At 41.6% G+C, this 23469-nt stretch overlaps 3 protein-coding genes across 3 annotated transcripts; all 3 read right to left on the bottom strand.

The window, feature by feature from the left end:
- Positions 1 to 827: 827 nt before the first annotated feature.
- Positions 828 to 4817, bottom strand: LOC137284038 (uncharacterized). Its single transcript, XM_067815696.1, has 2 exons — positions 3948 to 4817; positions 828 to 1130 (listed from the first exon to the last, which is right to left on the bottom strand). The coding sequence occupies exons 1-2, from the start codon at positions 4815 to 4817 to the stop codon at positions 828 to 830; spliced, it is 1173 nt and encodes a 390-aa protein (XP_067671797.1).
- A 6386-nt stretch (positions 4818 to 11203) lies between these two features.
- On the bottom strand, positions 11204 to 11845 carry LOC137284037 (ras-related protein Rap-2b-like). The gene has a single exon (XM_067815695.1). It carries the CDS (start codon positions 11843 to 11845, stop codon positions 11204 to 11206), a length of 642 nt encoding a protein of 213 aa, XP_067671796.1.
- Positions 11846 to 15740: 3895 nt separating this feature from the next.
- LOC137284036 (ras-related protein Rap-2b-like) lies at positions 15741 to 16382 on the bottom strand. Its single transcript, XM_067815694.1, has one exon. The coding sequence runs from the start codon at positions 16380 to 16382 to the stop codon at positions 15741 to 15743; it is 642 nt and encodes a 213-aa protein (XP_067671795.1).
- Between the last annotated feature and the right edge of the window lie 7087 nt (positions 16383 to 23469).

The following is a 23469-nucleotide window of genomic DNA, read 5'->3' as shown; positions in this document are numbered from 1 at the left end:
ATCAGTTCTAGATCCCAGTTTTCTTCCATGGTTGTCCGCTCCCGTCCTCCTCCTCATCTTATATAACAGAACTCAACCAATCACAAGACAACACCTCACGACCATGACGTCACGACCTCACGCGCCATGATGACGTTACGATCTCACGTGCAAGCACGACGTCATGGCTGTGACGTCGTCGAGGCTATATAAACGTGGCCATGACTAGTCACCCTCACATATCGTCGACTCCTTTCGTGTGTGACGAAGATATGGATAAACGTAAAGTGAAAATGGGTCGACCAACCCCTTACCGAAGAAACTGTGGACGAAAACAGTGTCTCCGGTGCAGCCCGAAGAAGGAAGAAGAAGAAGAAAAAGAAGGGACAACGCCCCTCATTCCCATTCCCACCACCACCACCACACCCTCACCACCACTAGAACCGACCATCAAGATTGAAGACGGCGGCGACGACGACGACGACGACGGAACGACAGGAGCTGACACGCCAGCGCGACCACCACCAACCACCGCGAGAACAGGCACTACAGCCAAGAAAACAGCCAACACGGAAATGGTGCCATTACAAGAATTAGCAGACCAATGGCGATTCATCATGTGCCCTACCTGTCTGAAAGCCCGTCCATCCGATCGATTCGATGTCGTCCCCACAGCCAAGTTTTACGTCTGTCTCTATTGTGGTGGGGGTGTCCCCAAAGGAACGTAATCCCTCCACGATGACATTTGTCCCGGCAAATATGTTTTCCGAGGACTCCAACTCATCTGCCGATGCTGACTGTGAAGCATCCACACCTCACGGCCCTTTTCAGGGCCACCCACCTGCTCCCTAAAGACTGCTTGAAACACGATGCATCCCATCCCATCCCATCGCCGTCGTTCCACTCACTCTTCCCCTCTCCCCCTCTCCCCCTCTCTCCCCCTCTCCTTCCCTTCCCTTCCCTTCCCTTCCCTTCCCTCGTCCCGTCCCGCGCCGTGCCGTCCGTCTGCCGCCATCTTGAAACACGCTTCCTTCTCGCGAGATCCCGCGAGATCCCGCGAGAGCGCGCACCCAAAACCCACCGTTGCTTAGCAACACCCCCGTTGCTAACGACCACGTCACACCTCGTACACACCAACTCATGACGTCATCCTAGAACAATCGCATGACGTCACACCCCGTACACACCAACTCATGACGTCATCCTAGAACAATCGAATGACGTCACCATGCGGGTCACGTGATCGGAAGTGCCGCCATCTTGAAAAAGACGCCAGAGAGACGTTGTTCACTACTTCTGTACATGAACAAACCTTTGGTGACATTTTAACATATGTTTGACAGTAACTGAGAAAGGATTTGACAGCTGACATGTAATACCATCCGCAGAAACCCCATTTTGTGAAAGGACCGTCTTAAAATGATGAATTTCATCTACGTGCTCAAATATGTCAAAGTTGATACAAGCCATAACGACCCGTGAAGGTCCCGGGGTACAACAGGCCTTCAGCAACCCATGCTTGCCACAAAAGGCAACTATGCTTGTCGTAAGAGGCGACTAACCTGGATCCAGTGGTCAGGCTTGCTGACTTGGTTCACACGTGTCATCGGTTCCCAATTGTGCAGATCGATGCTCATGTTGTTGGTCACCGAATTGTCTGGTCCAGCGTTGATTATTTATAGATCGCCGCCATATAGCTGGAATATTGCTGAGTGAGGCGTAAAACTAAACTTACTCACTCACTTGGGAAAACATGTTTTTGGATGTGATAGAAAAACTTAGAAACGAGACGGCATGTACCACCAGCATTACGCCCTGCTTTTTTAAGAATATTGGTTAAATATTGATAAAACCCTGAAAGTGTGGGCTCACTTTCAGGAAACCTGTCGTATAAGCCAGTGTTTGTTTGATTGGTTCATGCCCGCCTAGCCCAAAACTGGCTGTAACTACTCTGTTGTACAAACAAACACGTTGGGCTATGTGGGAATGGTTATAACGTTTGGAATGAAGATTTTATGGATATCAACTTCTTTATGAGAGAACACAACGTTTCGGAGTTAATGCTTACTCCTTCATCAGGTGATTGAGAAAGGGATACAGAGGTGTATTTATATGTACAGGTAAAACAATAACAAAGTAACAAGTGGAATGAGTTAACGAAAGCTAGTATAAACAAGCACTGATAGGAAGCCGATAGTTAAGATAACAATGATGGAAGCCAACGGTAATGCATTACAGTTGATTGGATATGTTTACATAACATGATTGGGGATAAGGATGGAAGCCAATGGTGATACATTACGCATGATAGGATGATGTACATAACACACGATAGGGGGTGAGCATGTTTACATGAGGGTTGGTGATGTACAAACACAAGTATGTACTCGGGTGGATAGGCTATACATGAATTACATAGATAGAATGTACACAGGTAGATGAGATTAATTTATCAATAAGTCCCAGGCACTTGGTAGGTACACTCCTTGGTCGCGGTTGATGGCTGGTTTCTGTCTCCGGATCTCGATGGCCTCTTGCAGTTTCCTTTGGCGCCAGTTGTTGTTGTTGGTAGATAGTATCCTAGTGTCCTCCCATCGAATTGAGTGTTCAGGGTTCTTGAGAATATGTTCAGAGATGGCCGATTTCTGGTCGAGTTTCCTGACTGAGGTCTGATGTTCCTTCATTCTGGTGTTGATTGGTCTCAGCGTTTCTCCAATGTATAGGTCGCCACAGTTGCAAGGGATCTGGTAGATGCATCCTCTCGGGTTAGGGTGTTCACAGCTGGGTCCTTTACCGTTGGCTTTTAGGTAGGTCTTGATGGTCTTGCCACTGGAGAAGGTGACATCGATGCTGGCTTTGGTCTTGATGAGGCGTGATATTTGATGACTGATGGGGCCAAAGTAGGGTATGGTTACTCTGATGGGTGATGGAGAAGGTTTGGGGCAGGGTTCTCGGTCCTTAAGGGTCTTGTTGATGGTGGCTGTGACGAGCTGGGGAGGGTACCCGTTGAGTGTGGTGAATGTCTTCCTGAGGTGGTCCAGTTCATTGTTCAGGGCATCGGGGTGGCAGAGGGCTTTGGCACGTCTGGTAAGGGTGGCGATGATAGCTTGCTTGATCTGAGGGTGGTGGCAGGAGTTGTAGTGGATGTACTGGTCGGTGTGCGTCGGCTTGCGGTATACTGAGGTTCTAAGTCCATCGTCTGTGGTGTGGAGGGATACATCAAGGAAGGGCAGGTGTTGGTTGGTCTCAGTCTCCATGGTGAACTTGATTCTTGGATGTTGGTCGTTGAGGTGGTTGAGGAGCTCATTGGGGTCGTTGTCATAGGCGATGGTGGTGAAGGTGTCGTCGACTTTGCGGTACCAACAGAGGGGCTGGAATGGAGCTGTGGAGAGGGCTGCTTCCTCGAAGGAGGTCATGAAGATTTCTGTAATGAGAGGAGAAAGAGGTGAGCCCATGGGGAGACCGTGGATCTGCTTGTATATCTTACCATTGAATGTGAAGTAGGAGGTGTCAAAGCAGCTGCGGGCGAGGTTGATGATGCTGTCTATGGTGAGCTGGGTGTCCAAGTCATCTATCCGGTTGGCTAACTTGCTGCGAAGGATGTCCAGGGCTTCTTCTAGTGGGATGTTGGTGAAGAGGTCCACGACGTCGTAGCTGACCATGGTGCCTGTGGGGTTGGATTCTTTCAGCTGGTTGACAAAGGATGAAGAGTCGCTGATGTAGGACTTGCCATCTTTGCCAAGTGGAGCGAGGAGACGTGTGAGGAACTGGGCGGTGTTGTAGAAAACTGAACCTCTTGAGCAGACTAGGATCCGGGCTTTGGGCGGGTTCTTGTGGATCTTGATGGTGGCTCTTCCGTATGGGGCTTGGGAGTTGATAGGGTTCAGCTGGTTGAAGATGATGTCGTTGATTTCTCTCTTCTCATGGAGGTCCTTCAGGGTTTTCTTGTGTTGTCTTTCCAGTCTGGCCGTCGGATCTTTCTTGATATTGAGGTAGGTGGTGGTGTCTGAGAGGCTGTTGTTGACGAGCTGGAGGAATTCCGGGGTGTCCATGATGACTGCTGCTTTGCCCTTGTCAGCTTCGGTGATTGTGATGCTGTCATCCTTCTTGAGTTCGGTGATGGCCTGTCTCTCTTGGTGCGTGAGGTTGGGGCGGGGCTTGGGAGCTTGCTTGATGGTGTCTATAATCTGGTGTCGGAGGTAGTCTACGTTGCCATTGGGAGCCAGTTGTTGAAGTCCACTTTCAATGCTGGTGATGAAGGCATCTGTGTTGATCTTGGCGGCGACTGGGACATACTTCAGGCCTTTAGCAAGGAGGGATGTCTGAGATGGTGTGAGAGGCTTGCTGCTGAGGTTGATGACTGTCTTGAGGTTGGTGTTGTTGTTGTCAGCTTCGGGAATGTTGGAGGTGGAAGGACGTTGTAACTGGGTGAACTTGGTGATGTGGGTAGTTTTCACTTTCTCATGGAGGTGCTGCTTGGTCTTCTCTGCTAAGGACTGGGTCTTGTGGTAGAGGTCAGACTCGAGGGTGTCTTGTAGGTGGCTTCTGCTGGTTTCAATGTCTTTATGGAGATGGGACTTGTGGCGGCGTAGGTGCTGTATCTGGTGCTTGACTATTCTGGTGCTGGCATTGTGGAGTATCTTGTTGATGGCAGGTGAGCGAGGGACAGGAGATGACAGTTGAAATCCTCTGGGAACGAGGTTGTTGTCTCGGCATCGTAACAGGAAAGTCAGATGATTACTGGTTTTCACAATTTTGCTAATAGAGCGGTTGTACCTGTTGATGGATGTGACTGCATCATCTCCATGTTGATGTCGTATCAAGTCTTTGAATGTCATTTAGAAGTGTAAATACATAAGAATGAAGATTTTATGGATATCAACTTCTTTATGAGAGAACACATATCAACTTCTTTATGAGAGAACACTATCAACTTCTTTATGAGAGAACACTATCAACTTCTTTATGAGAGAACATAAAATCTTCATTCTTATGTATCCGACGGCCAGACTGGAAAGACAACACAAGAAAACCCTGAAGGACCTCCATGAGAAGAGAGAAATCAACGACATCATCTTCAACCAGCTGAACCCTATCAACTCCCAAGCCCCATACGGAAGAGCCACCATCAAGATCCACAAGAACCCGCCCAAAGCCCGGATCCTAGTCTGCTCAAGAGGTTCAGTTTTCTACAACACCGCCCAGTTCCTCACACGTCTCCTCGCTCCACTTGGCAAAGATGGCAAGTCCTACATCAGCGACTCTTCATCCTTTGTCAACCAGCTGAAAGAATCCAACCCCACAGGCACCATGGTCAGCTACGACGTCGTGGACCTCTTCACCAACATCCCACTAGAAGAAGCCCTGGACATCCTTCGCAGCAAGTTAGCCAACCGGATAGATGACTTGGACACCCAGCTCACCATAGACAGCATCATCAACCTCGCCCGCAGCTGCTTTGACACCTCCTACTTCACATTCAATGGTAAGATATACAAGCAGATCCACGGTCTCCCCATGGGCTCACCTCTTTCTCCTCTCATTACAGAAATCTTCATGACCTCCTTCGAGGAAGCAGCCCTCTCCACAGCTCCGTTCCAGCCCCTCTGTTGGTACCGCAAAGTCGACGACACCTTCACCACCATCGCCTATGACAACGACCCCAATGAGCTCCTCAACCACCTCAACGACCAACATCCAAGAATCAAGTTCACCATGGAGACTGAGACCAACCAACACCTGCCCTTCCTTGATGTATCCCTCCACACCACAGACGATGGACTTAGAACCTCAGTATACCGCAAGCCGACGCACACCGACCAGTACATCCACTACAACTCCTGCCACCACCCTCAGATCAAGCAAGCTATCATCGCCACCCTTACCAGACGTGCCAAAGCCCTCTGCCACCCCGATGCCCTGAACAATGAACTGGACCACCTCAGGAAGACATTCACCACACTCAACGGGTACCCTCCCCAGCTCGTCACAGCCACCATCAACAAGACCCTTAAGGACCGAGAACCCTGCCCCAAACCTTCTCCATTACCCATCAGAGTAACCATACCCTACTTTGGCCCCATCAGTCATCAATATCACGCCTCATCAAGACCAAAGCCAGCATCGATGTCACCTTCTCCAGTGGCAAGACCATCAAGACCTACCTAAAAGCCAACGGTAAAGGACCCAGCTGTGAACACCCTAACCCGAGAGGATGCATCTACCAGATCCCTTGCAACTGTGGCGACCTATACATTGGAGAAACGCTGAGACCAATCAACACCAGAATGAAGGAACATCAGACCTCAGTCAGGAAACTCGACCAGAAATCGGCCATCTCTGAACATATTCTCAAGAACCCTGAACACTCAATTCGATGGGAGGACACTAGGATACTATCTACCAACAACAACAACTGGCGCCAAAGGAAACTGCAAGAGGCCATCGAGATCCGGAGACAGAAACCAGCCATCAACCGCGACCAAGGAGTGTACCTACCAAGTGCCTGGGACTTATTGATAAATTAATCTCATCTACCTGTGTACATTCTATCTATGTAATTCATGTATAGCCTATCCACCCGAGTACATACTTGTGTTTGTACATCACCAACCCTCATGTAAACATGCTCACCCCCTATCGTGTGTTATGTACATCATCCTATCATGCGTAATGTATCACCATTGGCTTCCATCCTTATCCCCAATCATGTTATGTAAACATATCCAATCAACTGTAATGCATTACCGTTGGCTTCCATCATTGTTATCTTAACTATCGGCTTCCTATCAGTGCTTGTTTATACTAGCTTTCGTTAACTCATTCCACTTGTTACTTTGTTATTGTTTTACCTGTACATATAAATACACCTCTGTATCCCTTTCTCAATCACCTGATGAAGGAGTAAGCATTAACTCCGAAACGTTGTGTTCTCTCATAAAGAAGTTGATATCCATAAAATCTTCATTCTTATGTATTTACACTTCTAAATGACATTCAAAGACTTATAACGTTTGGGTTCAGGGATTAGTCGTACTAAATAAACACAAACTTCTATACAGATTGATATAGTCGTACACTTTATAATTTATAAGTCGACATTTATTAAGTAGGAAGCAGCATCAACAAACATGACATCAATTTCGCAACATTGGTATCTGGTCTTCAGAGTCTGGAGTTGAATCTGCAGATCTCGATACTTATTCTTCTTGTACTTCAGTCTACCTGTGGCTTGGAGATGGATTATTGAAACTTCATTCTTGGCCTGCGTGGTTTTGATGACATTGTATTTGTGGAATCGGGAATGTCTCTGTGGGGAGCTCAATGCTGCATTTTCAAAGTCGAGATAAAACATTGTAGAAGGGTACATAAGTATATATATGATTCACGATTTGGTAACTTCAGTAGAACGTCGGTCACTCTGGTGGTTGTGGTTCTGGTCTGACTTAACTAAGGCAGCGTTCTGTGTCGTAGTTGTCGTCCGACAACCCATGGAATGATACCTACTGTGTCCTTATGCCTGTTCTTAACGCCGAACTGAAAGCCATGGTAGACTAAGGTTATGAATATATTCAACTTGTACCTGTGCGTTTGCGATTTTGAGTGAATCTGCCTAAGTTGTCTGAGTTTTTATCCTATGAACTGGATGACACTGAGAGAACACTAAAGATAGTGAGTGAACGCTCACCCAAGGCAATATCTTTATCCAAGGTGGTGGATGACAAACAGTGAACACTCACTCAAGATATCGGGGAAACAGGCTATAACTCAGAGCGTTAATCCCGTGTAACACCACTGCTCCTTTGGGCTTGGGACCTAGTGGGAATAGGGGAAATCGAATTTTGGGCTAGGCGGGAGGACACCCTTACACCGTTTGATTAGCCCTGACTGTTTTCTTTGTAATTATAACACTTCTGGTAGACCCCGTTAAACCAGCACTGGTACTCGGCACTGGATTGTTAGTTGAAGGGGAGGGTGCAGGTGTGTCCTCTCCCTGAATTGTGTGCCCAAAGTGTTTAAGTACCCTGATGTAAACAGGGATTTGATTTTTGTGTACACTGTGTATGTGCCACAAAATGCCAGTAGAGCCGACATTGACACAAGCTGTGTAGCAGTATAGGACTCGCTACGGCGGCGATTTTGGGCGTGTATGGCGTGCAGAGCAGGAATAGAACTACCAGGACAACAGTGTTTTAAATGCGCGACACCTTTGTAATATGCTTTACACTTTTGTGGAAGGCATACTGCACTATGTTGCTGCGATACTTACTTTCTGGGAGTAATTGGGCGCTACAGAAGAGGGAATGGATGTCACACTCTTGGACAAATTAAGAAATAAACTGCTTATACAATATTTCTGGATGTAGGTCTACTTGATATTTAGGGAATAAACCTATTAATGTTATGTATCAGTTTGATAAACTGAGCAACGCAAATGACTGAAAAATACAGAAATTAAGAACAAACCAGAAGAAATAAAAGTAAAGCTCTCTTGCCAATGGTGATTGCCAACGCTGACTGGTAGTCATCCACTGAAAGATACTTGGTCTGTTATGATGAAATTGCAGTGAAATGCATTCCCTTATATTATTATTATAGTATAGTATTATATTACAAGTTCACGTGGCCAAGCCGGATGTTTCTAAGGGGGAGGAGGAAACTGTAAATTGACCATCTCCATTTCATGCATGGTGTATATTTGGAGAGGCATGAGCATGTCAAAAGGTGTGAATTGCCCATGCCAAAGAAATTCAAGCATTTTATGCACAAGGTTGAAGTCAGTGGGGCGACGAGGTTTAAAATCAGAAAGTAGCGGCATGTCAAAAGGAGGTGATCCAAGCTAAGTGATTATAACCATAAGAGGCCAAGACAGGTGACGAAATTACATTTGCTGATAAGTGGTATGTCCAGGGTACGGAGATGTGACTACAGACGAGTGATATACAGCTAATCAGGTAATAATTAAGTTGACAGGAAGCTAGAGAAGGACATGTGTTTTGTACATAGATTGCGGAGGGGGGGGGGGGGGGGGGGGGGGAGGGGGGGGATGCTATTTGGTTTGTCCCAAGTATTGAAGGGGGAGGAGGACTACCAGAATTTTACAGAAAAAAATATAAAAATCCTGCGACTGGAATGATCATTACACCTTGGCAGAACCGCACTTTCAAGGGCTTTCCACCACAGTAAAAGTTTATAAAAGACTACAAGCATTGCTTTTATGGCTTTATTCCAATCTATTGTAACTTCAGCTCTGTCAAGTATATTGATTCATGTGTAGCTCGAATGTCTAGTCTTGCACACCAGCATGTTACATATTTGCAGAATCCGACATGAATGATCTTGCAAATACTTTATAGTTGTAAATATTCACGACGCCTGTATAGCCGGTGTACAGATTCATCTAAATTCCGCCAATCCATACCATCTCCGGTATTTGTTGCATTTCGCACACTAATACCTATATAGCTCCATCACTAAATGCGCAACGTGTGCTTTTTATACATTGTCTGACACATGCTTTAAATGGCTTTCAAACGCAGTATAGAAATGCATTTTCTGAGGTGACTCGTAAGAGTGGTTGCCATTACATCATGACCGGATGATGCTGGCATAATGATTGCTGTGACATAGAAGAATTGAAGTTCAATAAAATTACACAAACCATCATGTCGGAGTTTAATCTGGGTTGGTTACCAGAGGCAGCATTAGATTCACGTTTGCATTTTTGGAGAGAGCGTTTCCTCAGGTTTCCAACAATGTATAACATGAATAAATATGACAAAGTAAAAGGCTTCCAAAATACAATGGCGCGAGCGACTTCCACCGGAGTCTGTGTGGAAGAAAAGTCTTCTGTGGAAGAAAATCAAACTGCCTAAAATCACAGAAACCCTAACTGCTCGGCTATAAATTTGCCCAAAACAAACAGAAAAATTCTCCGTGAGGCGTCAGGGATCCACTATCCAACAACGTGCACAGTCATGCTCGTACGGCTCATCAATAGTTCAGAGCCCTTACCCCTTCTACACGTAACCGAGACAGTAAACGTGACTTCTCCCATGAAATGCTGCCTAGTTGAAGCCACCAAGAAATTTGCAGAGAATATGACGACTCCCCAGTGTCGGAAGGGCTGTGCTCAATGTTTGATATAAACGCCAGCCTGGAGACCCAGCGCCGGTTATTATTGCATCAGGTCAACAATTTTAAATATTGCAGGCCTTGTGACCTTCAATGAATTATCTGACATTTCATTTTTAAACCAGAATCTTTAACATTTTTAAATTAAATTTCGAGAACCATTCATGATTCATCATAATGGCGACAAAAGTCTTTACTAAAATACAAACGTTTCTCTGCGTCACATTCTTCGCTAATTGATGTTGTAGATACAGTGTGAAACTGTGTACAGTGTAGTGTTTTTTGGTTTTATTTGTTTGACTTTAACAAAATGGGCCTGCAGGCTTCATTCAGTGCCTGTATGTTTTGAAAGCAGCAGGCCCTGATAGGCAACTGGCAAATTATAGTATTGCCAGTACTGGTTGTGCTCTTGCTGGAGGACAAGGGCACTCTTCTGATCTACGTCAAGAGATCATCAGGAGGTACCAAACCAAGGGCACCAAGAACAATGGGGAGTCTGATGACAATGTACTTGGGATGCAAGCAAGACATTTCAAAAGCGAAGTTTGCATATTTATCATGCGTAATGTTATTATCATTAAACCCCATTTCACCTCACCTACAAAGATCGTACACCCGATATCAAAAGTCACACATTAACTGGAATATGAACCCGGATCAATGCCAAAAACGAGTATACAACCAACGAGACTGTGCTGAATGTGAACGTTCGTGAACGAGATATCATGACTACACACAGAGCAGTACCAATGAGTGTTTAGGAGAGAGAAACATATTAGATATGTGCTGGTGGTTCCGTTCGCCTTGGTGGCGTCACATGAATATCCATATTGCATGGTAGATGAAAAATATGCATACAAGGCACCCAACAAGTGAAAAGCATTGATATGTCCGTTTTAGAATAAATTACTAACAATAAATTAACTTTCATAGGATGTTTTTATTCACGAAGGCATTTAAGGCAAAAATAATGACAACACAAAGAGCACTACTCGGGACATCCTTCAGCACGATTGTGTAATGTAGTCCCCGACCATTCTGTTGAGGAAAAAGTGTTTTTTCTTGCTGTGAATTTACTGATAATCAAAACTCATCTCCTACGTCTGTAGAACCTACGGAACTTTTCCATTATCACTGACAAAAGATAAGCAGGCGATGCCATTCGTCTCGGTGACATTACAAACCTGTCTTTATATACCGAGAGAGCATGCTGAAGCACACTTTCAAACAGTTCAGCAATCTGCCTGGGATCCTTAGCTGACACTTCAGTGTACCTGTGCTCCCAGTCTATTGTAACGATGGCATCCGCAACTTGCCAGATGGGAGTCTTCCTTTCTTCTGCAATGTCTATCTTATTGGCAACCACGTAAATGGGAACATTATTTTCCTCCTTTTCTTCCAGGATGAGATCTCGCAAAGAGTAAATTTGCTCAAATGAGTTCGCGTCATCAATGGAATAGACGAGAACAAATGCATCCCCTTTTGCAATAGCATTCTTCCTTACCGTAGGCACAGCATCCCCATTGATGATTTCAACTATTTCCAATGTCAGATTAATTCCTGATGAGTAATATTTGCGCATGTGGATCTGCTCGAACGTTCCTCTATACTCTGTGACGAAATTCTTGTCCAGGAATTGAGAAATAATAGCTGTCTTTCCTACTCCAGAAGCTCCAAGGATTACAAGACAGAGGTTTTCGCCATGGTGCTGATTGATTACTCTATGAGCCATCTTTAAATGAACTTCCCAACACAGTTTCGGTTTGTCCAAGAGAGTGAGTAAACTAGTGTTTTTTATACCTATTGGGGCTTGACGTATACAGTGAGGTAAAAACGTCTTTCTCACCTTCCCACGTTCATTAAAGTAATTAGTGGGTAATGACGTGCTGACAGCTGTACAATCGTTTAAAGGTTACAAGAAGTCTATAACACATTTTCGGACAAGGTTAATGGTTTGGACTAAAACTAACTAAATACATTACAGTTTGCTGAAAGCAGTGGCGATCTAAACAGCTTAAGGACAAAATAAATGAAGTAGGTATACCCAAATCCTATGATGTATTTTACATCAGTACATTTTAAAACAATTTCCAGTTTAATTTGTTTCATACAAATCGTTGAAAAGAACCTCAGGGCTGAATACACGTTGCAAAACTTTTTCAGAAGCGTAACTTCCAGAAAATACAGATAGTGTGAGTTCATCACATGCATACAATGATCTGGTTTAAATAAGTTTCCAAAACTGTTTCTAATACACAGCCTAAGGTATTTTTTTAAAGTGAGTTTCTTTGGAAGTTAACAAGGTGACACGATTAAACAGTCTGCGATACAGTCTTACTAAGATTTAGTGTTACATTTTGACAAATCTTTACCCATAAGAGAACTACAAGAACCTAGGTCATCTGGATTTATCACATTACATGATGAAAGTTCTCTGATACCAAATCATTTTCCATATGCTTATATGCTTATAAACCTGCTCAAAATAAGTCAGTTACCTATCAAAGCGGAGAATAGACACACAATCTGCATGGTCCATCATTCCGAGAAGTCCACGCTGTCCATGAGAAGTTAAATACATTGTACTTGTTTTCGGAGAGTTGCGCGGAAAGATCATGCACAAGAGGTGATACACATCCTGTACCTACATGCATGGATGAAATAATATTGGAAAGAGATAGTAGAATGTACCATCTGCATACAAGATATTTGCTTCAAAGAAGTACCTTATTCCCCGTGATGTGAAGATGAGAATTTTGTCATCACATCCAGCACTCGTGAAGGGTTTGCCAGTGTGAGATGTAATGCTTTTGCCATTAAACAGAATTCTACGTAATGTTGCGTGGAAGCCATTAAAGTCAGTGAGTAAGTCTAGTTTTACGCTGCACTCGAGCTGTATGGCGGCGGTCTGTAAATAATCGAGTCTGGACCATACAATTCAGTGACCAGCAACGTGAGCATCGATCTCCGCAATAGGGAACCGATGACATGTGTCCGCCAAGTCAGAGAGCCTGACCACCCGATCCCGTTAGTCGTCTCTTATGACAAGCATAGTCGCCTTTTATGGCAAGCGTGGGTTGCTGAAGGCCTTTTCTACCCCAGGTCCTTCACGGGTCGCAAGCCATTAAATGTTAATTTGCATTGTCTGCATAAAATATGAAGAAAAGTGCTCATAAGAGCTGGAAGTATAAGTTGACATTATGTGTGAATGCTTCCTAGACTGAAGTTCATCAAGATCTTAAATCCAGCTCTGTCCAGAAGTCTCGTCCTCAGTATAATCACACCATACGTGCATACACCGGAAAGACAGCGGTGGCATATTCCCATCTTTCACAATGGGCCATCAAAGGTCTAGATGGTTCCCTTGCAGATTCTTTAGCTGGAAGTAGATTTCTTCTTTCTTTTAACATCATATTTGTACTTGCCTTTGTCTGCCACAGCATTATGAAAGACTCAGCTACACGGCCAGTCATACGTTGATGACAAAAATTCGTTTATGATTACTTTCAATGAAACTCATGGTTATCGCATTGCCAAATCTTCGTGAAATTTTTTCTAAATACCAGACCCGACGATTGGTGGTGCATCATAATTTTTAATATAAAATGTTATGCGCAATGGCACAGAAGTTTCAGAAGTTACACCGTTATTGTTATGATCTATCGCTAATGCAGTATCTGTCTATCTGTTGTCACATCAGAGCTGAATATGGAAAGTTTCCAAGTAAAACGAATACTGATGGTAGAGGAATGTAACTTTATTCTGAGGTATTGAACATACGGTGCAATCAGCGCACAACTGATCGCACCAACATGTTATGTCTAAAAGACACAAGTTTAATGCATTCGCTTTGTCCACTCGGAACCCATCATTGTATATATGTAATGTGCATTTGAATTAATTTTGCACCGTGAATATCATACCGCCTTTGTGTCTTTATTGTGGCGTTTAAACGTTTTGAGTGTTAATATTGTCAAATTAAATTATTACATAAAACATGTGGTTAAAACATGGGTAATATCATCTGCTGGGGCAACGGACACCTGGTTTATATCACAATGTATAGTTTGTTCAGAAATACAAGGTCCTTGGCAACATATAATCAATGTATCAGTATAAATGTTTTTGAGTGAATAATCACAATTCCGATTTGAAAACACGACAACCAATAAGGAAAAAAAACCCACTACTTTAGCAATTTTGCATTAATTTATCATATTACCTATAAAAATAAAAGCTTGTCGGAAATTAGCTACAATGGGAAATTTTGTTGTTTGATAAATCCTAAACTTCTCTCGTCTTATACAACCTAATACACTCTCATAAGAAATGATTATGTTTTGCAGATAAAAATGCAGCAGAGATCATGGCACAGTCATGCTCGTACGGCTCATCAATAGTTCAGAGCCCTTACCCATTCTACACGTAACCGAGACAGTGAACGTGACTTTTCCCAGGAAATGCTGCCTAGTTGAAGCCACCAAGAAATTTGCAGAGAATATGACGACTCCCCAGTGTCAGAAGGGCTGTGCTCAATGTTTGATATAAACGTCAGGATGGAGACCCAGCGCCGGTTATTATTGCATCAGGTCAACAATTTAAAAGATTGCAGGCCTTGTGACCTTCTATGAATTATCTGACATTTCGTTTTTAAACCAGAATGTTTATCATTTTTTAATTAAATTTCGAGAACCATTCATGATTTATCAATGGAGACAAAAGTCTTTACTAAAATACAAACGTTTCTCTGCGTCATATTCTTCGCTAATTGATGTTGTAGATACAGTGTGAAACTGTGTACAGTGTAGTGTTTTTTTAGTTTTATTTGTTTGGCTTCTTTAACAAAATGGGCCTGCGGTCTTCATCCAGTGCCTGTATGTTTTAAAAGCAGCAGGCCCTGATAGGCAACTGGCAAACTGAAGTATTGCCACTACTGGTTGTGCTCTTGCTGGAGAGACAAGGGCACTCTTCTGATCTACGTCAAGAGATCATCAGGAGGTACCAAACCAAGGGCATCAAGAACAATGGGGCGTCTGATGACAATGTACTTGGGATGCAAGCAAGACATTTCAAAAGCGAAATTTGCATATTTATCATGCGTAATGTTATTATCATTAAACCCCATTTCACCTCACCTACAAAGATCGTAACCCGATATCAAGAGTTACACATTAACTGAAATATGAACCCGGATCAATGCAAAAAAAAGAGTATACAACCAACGAGACTGTGCTGAATGTGAACGTTCGTGAACGAGATATCATGACGACACATCGAGCAGTACCAATGAGTGTTTAGGAGAGAGAAACATATTAGATATGTGCTGGTGGTTTCGTTCGCCTTGGTGGCGTCGCATGTCTATCCATATGGCATGGTAGATGAAAAATATGCATACAAGGCACCCAACAAGTGAAAAGCATTGATATGTCCGTTTTAGAATAAATTACTAACAATAAATTAACTTTCATAGGATGTTTTTATTCACGAAGGCATTTAAGGCAAAAATAATGACAACACAAAGAGCACTACTCGGGACATCCTTCAGCACGATTGTGCAATGTAGTCCCCGACCATTCTGTTGAGGAAAAAGTGTTTTTTCTTGCTGTGAATTTACTGATAATCAAAACTCATCTCCTACGTCTGTAGAACCTACGGAACTTTTCCATTATCACTGACAAAAGATAAGCAGGCGATGCCATTCGTCTCGGTGACATTACAAACCTGTCTTTATATACCGAGAGAGCATGCTGAAGCACACTTTCAAACAGTTCAGCAATCTGCCTGGGATCCTTAGCTGACACTTCAGTGTACCTGTGCTCCCAGTCTATTGTAACGATGGCATCCGCAACTTGCCAGATGGGAGTCTTCCTTTCTTCTGCAATGTCTATCTTATTGGCAACCACGTAAATGGGAACATTATTTTCCTCCTTTTCTTCCAGGATGAGATCTCGCAAAGAGTAAATTTGCTCAAATGAGTTCGCGTCATCAATGGAATAGACGAGAACAAATGCATCCCCTTTTGCAATAGCATTCTTCCTTACCGTAGGCACAGCATCCCCATTGATGATTTCAACTATTTCCACTGTCAGATTAATTCCTGATGAGTAATATTTGCGCATGTGGATCTGCTCGAACGTTCCTCTATACTCTGTGACGAAATTCTTGTCCAGGAATTGAGAAATAATAGCTGTCTTTCCTACTCCAGAAGCTCCAAGGATTACAAGACAGAGGTTTTCGCCATGGTGCTGATTGATTACTCTATGAGCCATCTTTAAATGAACTTCCCAACACAGTTTCGGTTTGTCCAAGAGAGTGAGTAAACTAGTGTTTTTTATACCTATTGGGGCTTGACGTATACAGTGAGGTAAAAACGTCTTTCTCACCTTCCCACGTTCATTAAAGTAATTAGTGGGCAATGACGTGCTGACAGCTGTACAATCGTTTAAAGGTTACAAGAAGTCTATAACACATTTTCGGACAAGGTTAATGGTTTGGACTAAAACTAACTAAATACATTACAGTTTGCTGAAAGCAGTGGCGATCTAAACAGCTTAAGGACAAAATAAATGAAGTAGGTATACCCAAATCCTATGATGTATTTTACATCAGTACATTTTAAAACAATTTCCAGTTTAATTTGTTTCATACAAATCGTTGAAAAGAACCTCAGGGCTGAATACACGTTGCAAAACTTTTTCAGAAGCGTAACTTCCAGAAAATACAGATAGTGTGAGTTCATCACATGCATACAATGATCTGGTTTAAATAAGTTTCCAATACTGTTTCCAATACACGGCCTAAGGTATTATATTAAAGTGAGTTTCTTTGGAAGTTAACAAGGTGACACGATTAAACAGTCTGCGATACAGTCTTACTAAGATTTAGTGTTACATTTTGACAAATCTTTATCCATAAGAGAACTACAAGAACCTAGGTCATCTGGATTTATCACATTACATGATGAAAGTTCTCTGATACCAAATCATTTTCCATATGCTTATATGCTTATAAACCTGCTCAAAATAAGTCAGTTACCTATCAAAGCGGAGAATAGACACACAATCTGCATGGTCCATCATTCCGAGAAGTCCACGCTGTCCATGAGAAGTTAAATACATTGTACTTGTTTTCGGAGAGCTGCGCGGAAAGATCATGCACAAGAGGTGATACACATCCTGTACCTACATGCATGGATGAAATAATATTGGAAAGAGATAGTAGAATGTACCATCTGCATACAAGATATTTGCTTCAAAGAAGTACCTTATTCCCCGTGATGTGAAGATGAGAATTTTGTCATCACATCCAGCACTCGTGAAGGGTTTGCCAGTGTGAGATGTAATGCTTTTGCCATTAAACAGAATTCTACGTAATGTTGCGTGGAAGCCATTAAAGTTAGTCTAGTTTTACGCTGCACTCGAGCTGTATGGCGGCGGTCTGTAAATAATCGAGTCTGGACCATACAATTCAGTGACCAGCAACGTGAGCATCGATCTCCGCAATAGGGAACCGATGACATGTGTCAGCCAAGTCAGAGAGCGTTTAAACGTTTTGAGTGTTAATATTGTGAAATTAAATTATTACATAAAACATGTGGTTAAAACATGGGTAGTATCATCTGCTGGGGCAACGGACACCAGGTTGCGTGCACCTGTTTATATCACAATGTATAGTTTGTTCAGAAATACAAGGTCCTTGGCAACATATAATCACTGTGTCAGTATAAATGTTTTTGAGTGAATATATAAACACGATAACCAATGAAGAAAAAGGCGCTACTTTTTACAAAGTTGTTTCAAAGCCATTTAGAAGTTGGAGGAATCAAACTAAAAATGCTTTAGGTTCAACTTCTTTATTATTCAAGGTCACAACGTTTCGAGACAGATTCTAGTCTCTTCTTCAGGTGAAGTGAGAGTAAAACTAAAGGGTTGTAGTATATATACACATAACAGTAGACAGATAACAATGGGTAACAAGATATACAGGTTTCTATTAATTGATGTACAGGCTTCGATTGATTGATGTACAGGCTCCAACTTATGTGCAGGCTTCAACTTATTGGAGTGGAGGCTTGTGTTGATTAGGTTAACGAGTTACAGGTAAAGATGTTTGGATAAAGATTAGTCACTGAGGATAAGGTGGTTCCATGCATTGGGTAAGTAAACACCTCCGTCTCTGTTGATTGAGGGCTTGTTCCGCTTGATTGCAATGGCTTCTAGGAGCTTCCGTTTTTTGAAGTCATTGGCGTTCCTTACTAATGTCCTGGTGTTGTCCTAAACAATATTGTGATTGGGGTTGTGCATGATGTGTTCACATACAGGAGACTTCTGATCCAAATTTTGAACTGATGTTTTGTGTTCTTTTAACCTGACAGCCAGTGGTCGACCAGTTTCACCAATATATGTCTCCTTACAACTGCATTGAATCTGGGCTTGTGTACAACCAACGAGACTGTGCTGAATGTGAACGTTCGTGAACGAGATATCATGACGACACATCAGACAGACAGACAGACAGACAGACAGACAGACAGACAGACAGGTTTTATTCAGTAGTGAAGGCCCAGTGGCCCATAGTACAGTTAATTTTTCTTTTTAACAAATATTGTGTGACGTGACACGAAATTATGGTTTTACATGTAATTTAAGGATGGACATCAAATATTTTATAAAAATGGCAGCTGATTTAATAGAGTCATCGTTATTAGATTTAAGTATTTTATATATCGTTTGTGGGGCATCATTAAAGTATTTTAAATACTTCATTCGGCCGGCAGAGAATGCCTCACAATCTAATAATAGGTGACGTACGTCTTCAGTTTTACCAGAAGAACAGCAAGAACATGATAAATCTTCTAGTGTATTTTTATCTTTTCTATAACGCTGTATTTTTAAGGCATGTAGAGTGATTCTAAATTTACAAAAATTTCTTAAAAGGGACTTATCATTAAGGACCCTAATATATTTTTCAGGTCCAAACATAGATTTACATTGTGAATAATGACTTAGAAAACTCGATGAATTTACTGATGCGTGCCAATTCTGAATGTATATATCTTCTATTCGTTGTTTAAATGCTGACAGAAACATTTTTATATCACCAACATCTTGCTTAACCAAACATAAGAAAACCCGCTTGAAAATAACACATTTCGCACACCCGAAGCCCAAGAATACTTTCCACGTTTGTCTAGGGATAATAATAATTGATAGCTTTGATACGGGTAGCGGTAATCCGGCATTCTTATAAGTTTGATCCAGTATCTGATAACTCTCATTTGACTCTCAATATGCATGTTATAGCGTCCTGTATCGCCAAGTACGGCTTTGTTGGAAGCAAATTTACCTACAGTAAGAAATCTAGAGAATAAAAGACCCAAATATTTATAATATGAAACAACTTCATACTTTTGCCCCGGAATAACCATTTTTCAGAATGTGCCACTATATCCCCATTTCTAAAGACAACTATATTAGATTTTTCCATATTCAACTCTAGTCCCCATGTGTCACAAAATGTTTGAAGAATATTTATCTGTCTCTGCAGTCCGTTTACCATAAATGAAAACGTAACAATATCATCTGCAAAGAGAAGTAAAAGTAAATCTTTGATTTGGGGAGTAACAAATATTCCATTATTACATGATTTATACATATCATCTACAAGTTCATTAATAAAGAATATGACGAGTACGGGGCTTAATACACAGCCTTGTCGCACACCAGCGGAAGTATTAAACGATTCAGTGTTGCCAGAATGGTTCTAACACACGCTGCAACAGAGTCATACATGCTTCTTAAAATATTATACATTTTGCCCTGGCATCCTTTGGTATGTAACATAAATAGCAATTTCTTACGGTCAACAAAATCAAAGGCTTTCTTAAAGTCGATGAAAGCGCAATAGGATCTCCCTTTAGGTCTGCAGAGATACTTTGTACATAATGACTGTAATATAAATAAATTATCAGTTGTACTATAATTGGATCTAAAACCAGCTTGAGCCTGGTCAAGTAGTTCGTTTAGATCAACCCAGGCACGTAAACGCTTTTCTAATATATTAGCAAATAATTTTCCAGAAATATTTAGAAGAGATATTCCACGATAGTTGCATGGTTCTGATATACTTCCAGACTTGAATAAAGGGACAATCATGCCCATATTCCAAACCGATGGGAATTTACCACTGTCAAGAACTACATTAAATAAATCTTTCAAATATGACACTAAAGAAGTAAAAGTACATTTGTAAAATGAGGGAGGGATACCGTCATGCCCCGCTGCCTTATTCCATTTCACCTCACCTACAAAGATCGTAACCCGATATCAAGAGTTACACATTAACTGAAATATGAACCCGGATCAATGCAAAAAAAGAGTATACAACCAACGAGACTGTGCTGAATGTGAACGTTCGTGAACGAGATATCATGACGACACATCGAGCAGTACCAATGAGTGTTTAGGAGAGAGAAACATATTAGATATGTGCTGGTGGTTTCGTTCGCCTTGGTGGCGTCGCATGTCTATCCATATGGCATGGTAGATGAAAAATATGCATACAAGGCACCCAACAAGTGAAAAGCATTGATATGTCCGTTTTAGAATTGACATCAATACCTTTCACGTATTGCACTACAATTCACAAAAACCTAACTTTCATAGAATGTTTTAATTCACGAAGGCACTTAAGACAAAACTAATGACTACAAGAAAGAGCACCATCCGGGACATCTTTTGGCACGATCAATTATATGCACCCAGTAAATATACTCGTTCTCATGTGTATATAACTGATTCAAACATGACATCATTGTTCAATTACATTAAAATCATCACCATACAGACTTCCAAAATCTGAATATCTAGAAAGTGTTTAGTAAAACCACAGAGGCCTATGAAACCCACCCGGTCTGAGTAAAATGCCAGTATCTGATGTGACCACCATGATCATCAGTAACAGGTTGGCAGCGGTAGCCCATAGACAAAAGGCTGGAGATGGTGAATGCTGTCTGGAGAATGGTTTGATACTGATGCTGCGAGCAGTTCTTGTAGTATCTGAGGTGGTGGATTACGCTTGCGCAAGCGTTGATCAAGAAGATCCCATAAATGGGGAACAAATCGGGTGATCGAGAAGGCCAAGGTAACACCTGAACGTTGTTTTGCCGGATAATGTCCCAGTCAAACCATGCAACGTGAGGACATCAGTAGTAGTAGTCAACAGTGCACTGTCTGGTCGGAGATTTGGCGCAGTCTAGGGATGTTGATTGTTGTTGATGATACGGCCGCGGTGATTCAAGTGCATTTCATGTAGTGTGCATTTTATACGCAATACCACTAACATGACATGTGGAGATGCCTCAAAAGCAGTGGACAGTGAAAGAAGAACACGTTGCACAAGAGTAAAGGTAAGTTTTTCCTTGCATTTTCATTATTTTCCAGGTATATCAGGTTTTGACATTTGACAGACGGGTGCAGAAATTTACAGATGTTTCTCTAATAGCCTAATATTTATTGCAAAAGCGCACCCTCTTAAGTGACGAAACAAGATCGCGGAAAATGATCATTTCAACTCGAAATAGGACATCCTCATCAGCAGACGTGCCTTTTTCAATAGTCAGTTATAGATATAGTTATTTTAGATGAATCATTCACATTGCTGGCTTGTCTGCGTCAGTAATTCTTCAGTTATCGGCGAAAAATCAAACTGTACATTTTATATGTAGTTGTACCCATTTAGCAAACAGACTGTCCAACAGACTGTTGTGATTTTCCTGTCCATGGAGTTGACAGTTTATAGTTTTAACCGCCATGTCATCATACATTATTATAGAGGTGTTTGTTGAGAAGAAGAGTTTTGTTCATAATTGCTGTAGTTTCTGAATAATATTCTAACTGTAAAAAGTCAAGTAACCTCATAATTTTCAGACATTATGGATCAGGAAGAGCCATTTTCACTGCTAAAGCTTTTTGGATACCCACATATTGGTGGATGTCTATCAACTAATACTTCAAAGGTACTAAACATCACTGCTGGACAAACTCCAGTTCTTATTGTGTAGTTATGATATGTATAATATCGAAATGTGAATTTTTAAACAGATAGAGACCTGACCAAGTGTAGAGTGAGGTATGTGGCTGTTGAGCATAAAGTGTAAACTATGGACTGTTAGATGATACAGTTTTCACAAGTCAGAACTGACGTAATGACCCTCAATAACGGGAGCCACTTTGGCTGTTTATCACTTCCTGACATCTTTGCCTCATGCAGAGCACTAGATTATCAGTAAGTCTTATTGGTAAGTTGTTCAAAGCATTCAGTACAGCATATCCAAGAGATACTTTACCTCTGCCATTGTTCCTGTGACAACCTTGATGTCCACCTTTTGTCATAAGTGAATCCATCTCAGTGACCAATCATCAAATTTGCATTTTACAAGTCGCGACTACCTACGCAAATTTAATTCCGTTGAATGTTTATGATTGCAGTTTTCGTGTATGTTTACATTTGCCAACGCACTGGGTGCAAATCTAACTACCTACGAAGAAATCATCATGTACATACTTAGTTGCATACCTTTTTACCACAGTAGCTTTTTTCATATATCAGGATGAAAACCCCAATAAAACCGTCAAATTTTTGTAAATATGTTAAGAATGGGATTTCTCGTTCATTACCAATATATTTTATTGCTGTAAAAAATACCAAATCATTTTTAATTTCACCTTTTTGTAACAAGGGTCATGCATTTTCTCATCTATGCAGGGGCAAAAATCTAACGTCAAATGTCTACTGTTCCCAAAGTTCCCAAGTATTTAATAAGACTTTTTCTGGAGGGGATGAACAGAATCGACCTTCATTCCTGGTAGATGTTCATGATTTTTGTATTTTTTTAAACTCTTGTATACAAGAAAAATGTCCTTCCTGTAACAATTCCCTAAAATTATGAAATAATTAATGATCAATCATCATGTGCATGTGGAACTTCCCCGTCATGCTCTTTAACAACTTCTGGTTGATGGTGATGAACATGTGGTGCTTAGTCTAGGGAAATATTTCAAGGAAAATCAAGTTGAAAAGGTAACAATTCTTGAGTATTTTCCATATGTGTCTTTAAAATAACATGCATATTTTAAAAAATGAACAAATTTAATAAAAATAGTATCTTTTTTTTTCTTTTTGCATTTGAAACTAAAATTATAACCCAAGCATGCTGTCTGAAATGGAAGAGGGGCTAGTCATTATGTTTTTTTCCTAATTTATTTTTACAAATAATTCGTTATTGGAAGGACCATCACTGTTTCTTCAAAGAAACATCAATAGTGATCAGTTACACATTCTTTTTATTGTAATGCC

The sequence above is a fragment of the Haliotis asinina genome, chromosome 5 (assembly GCF_037392515.1).
Source record: "Haliotis asinina isolate JCU_RB_2024 chromosome 5, JCU_Hal_asi_v2, whole genome shotgun sequence".
NCBI lineage: Eukaryota > Metazoa > Mollusca > Gastropoda > Lepetellida > Haliotidae > Haliotis > Haliotis asinina.
The sequence above is the reverse complement of the archived record's forward strand: the minus strand, read 5'-3'. Positions and strand labels throughout refer to the sequence as shown.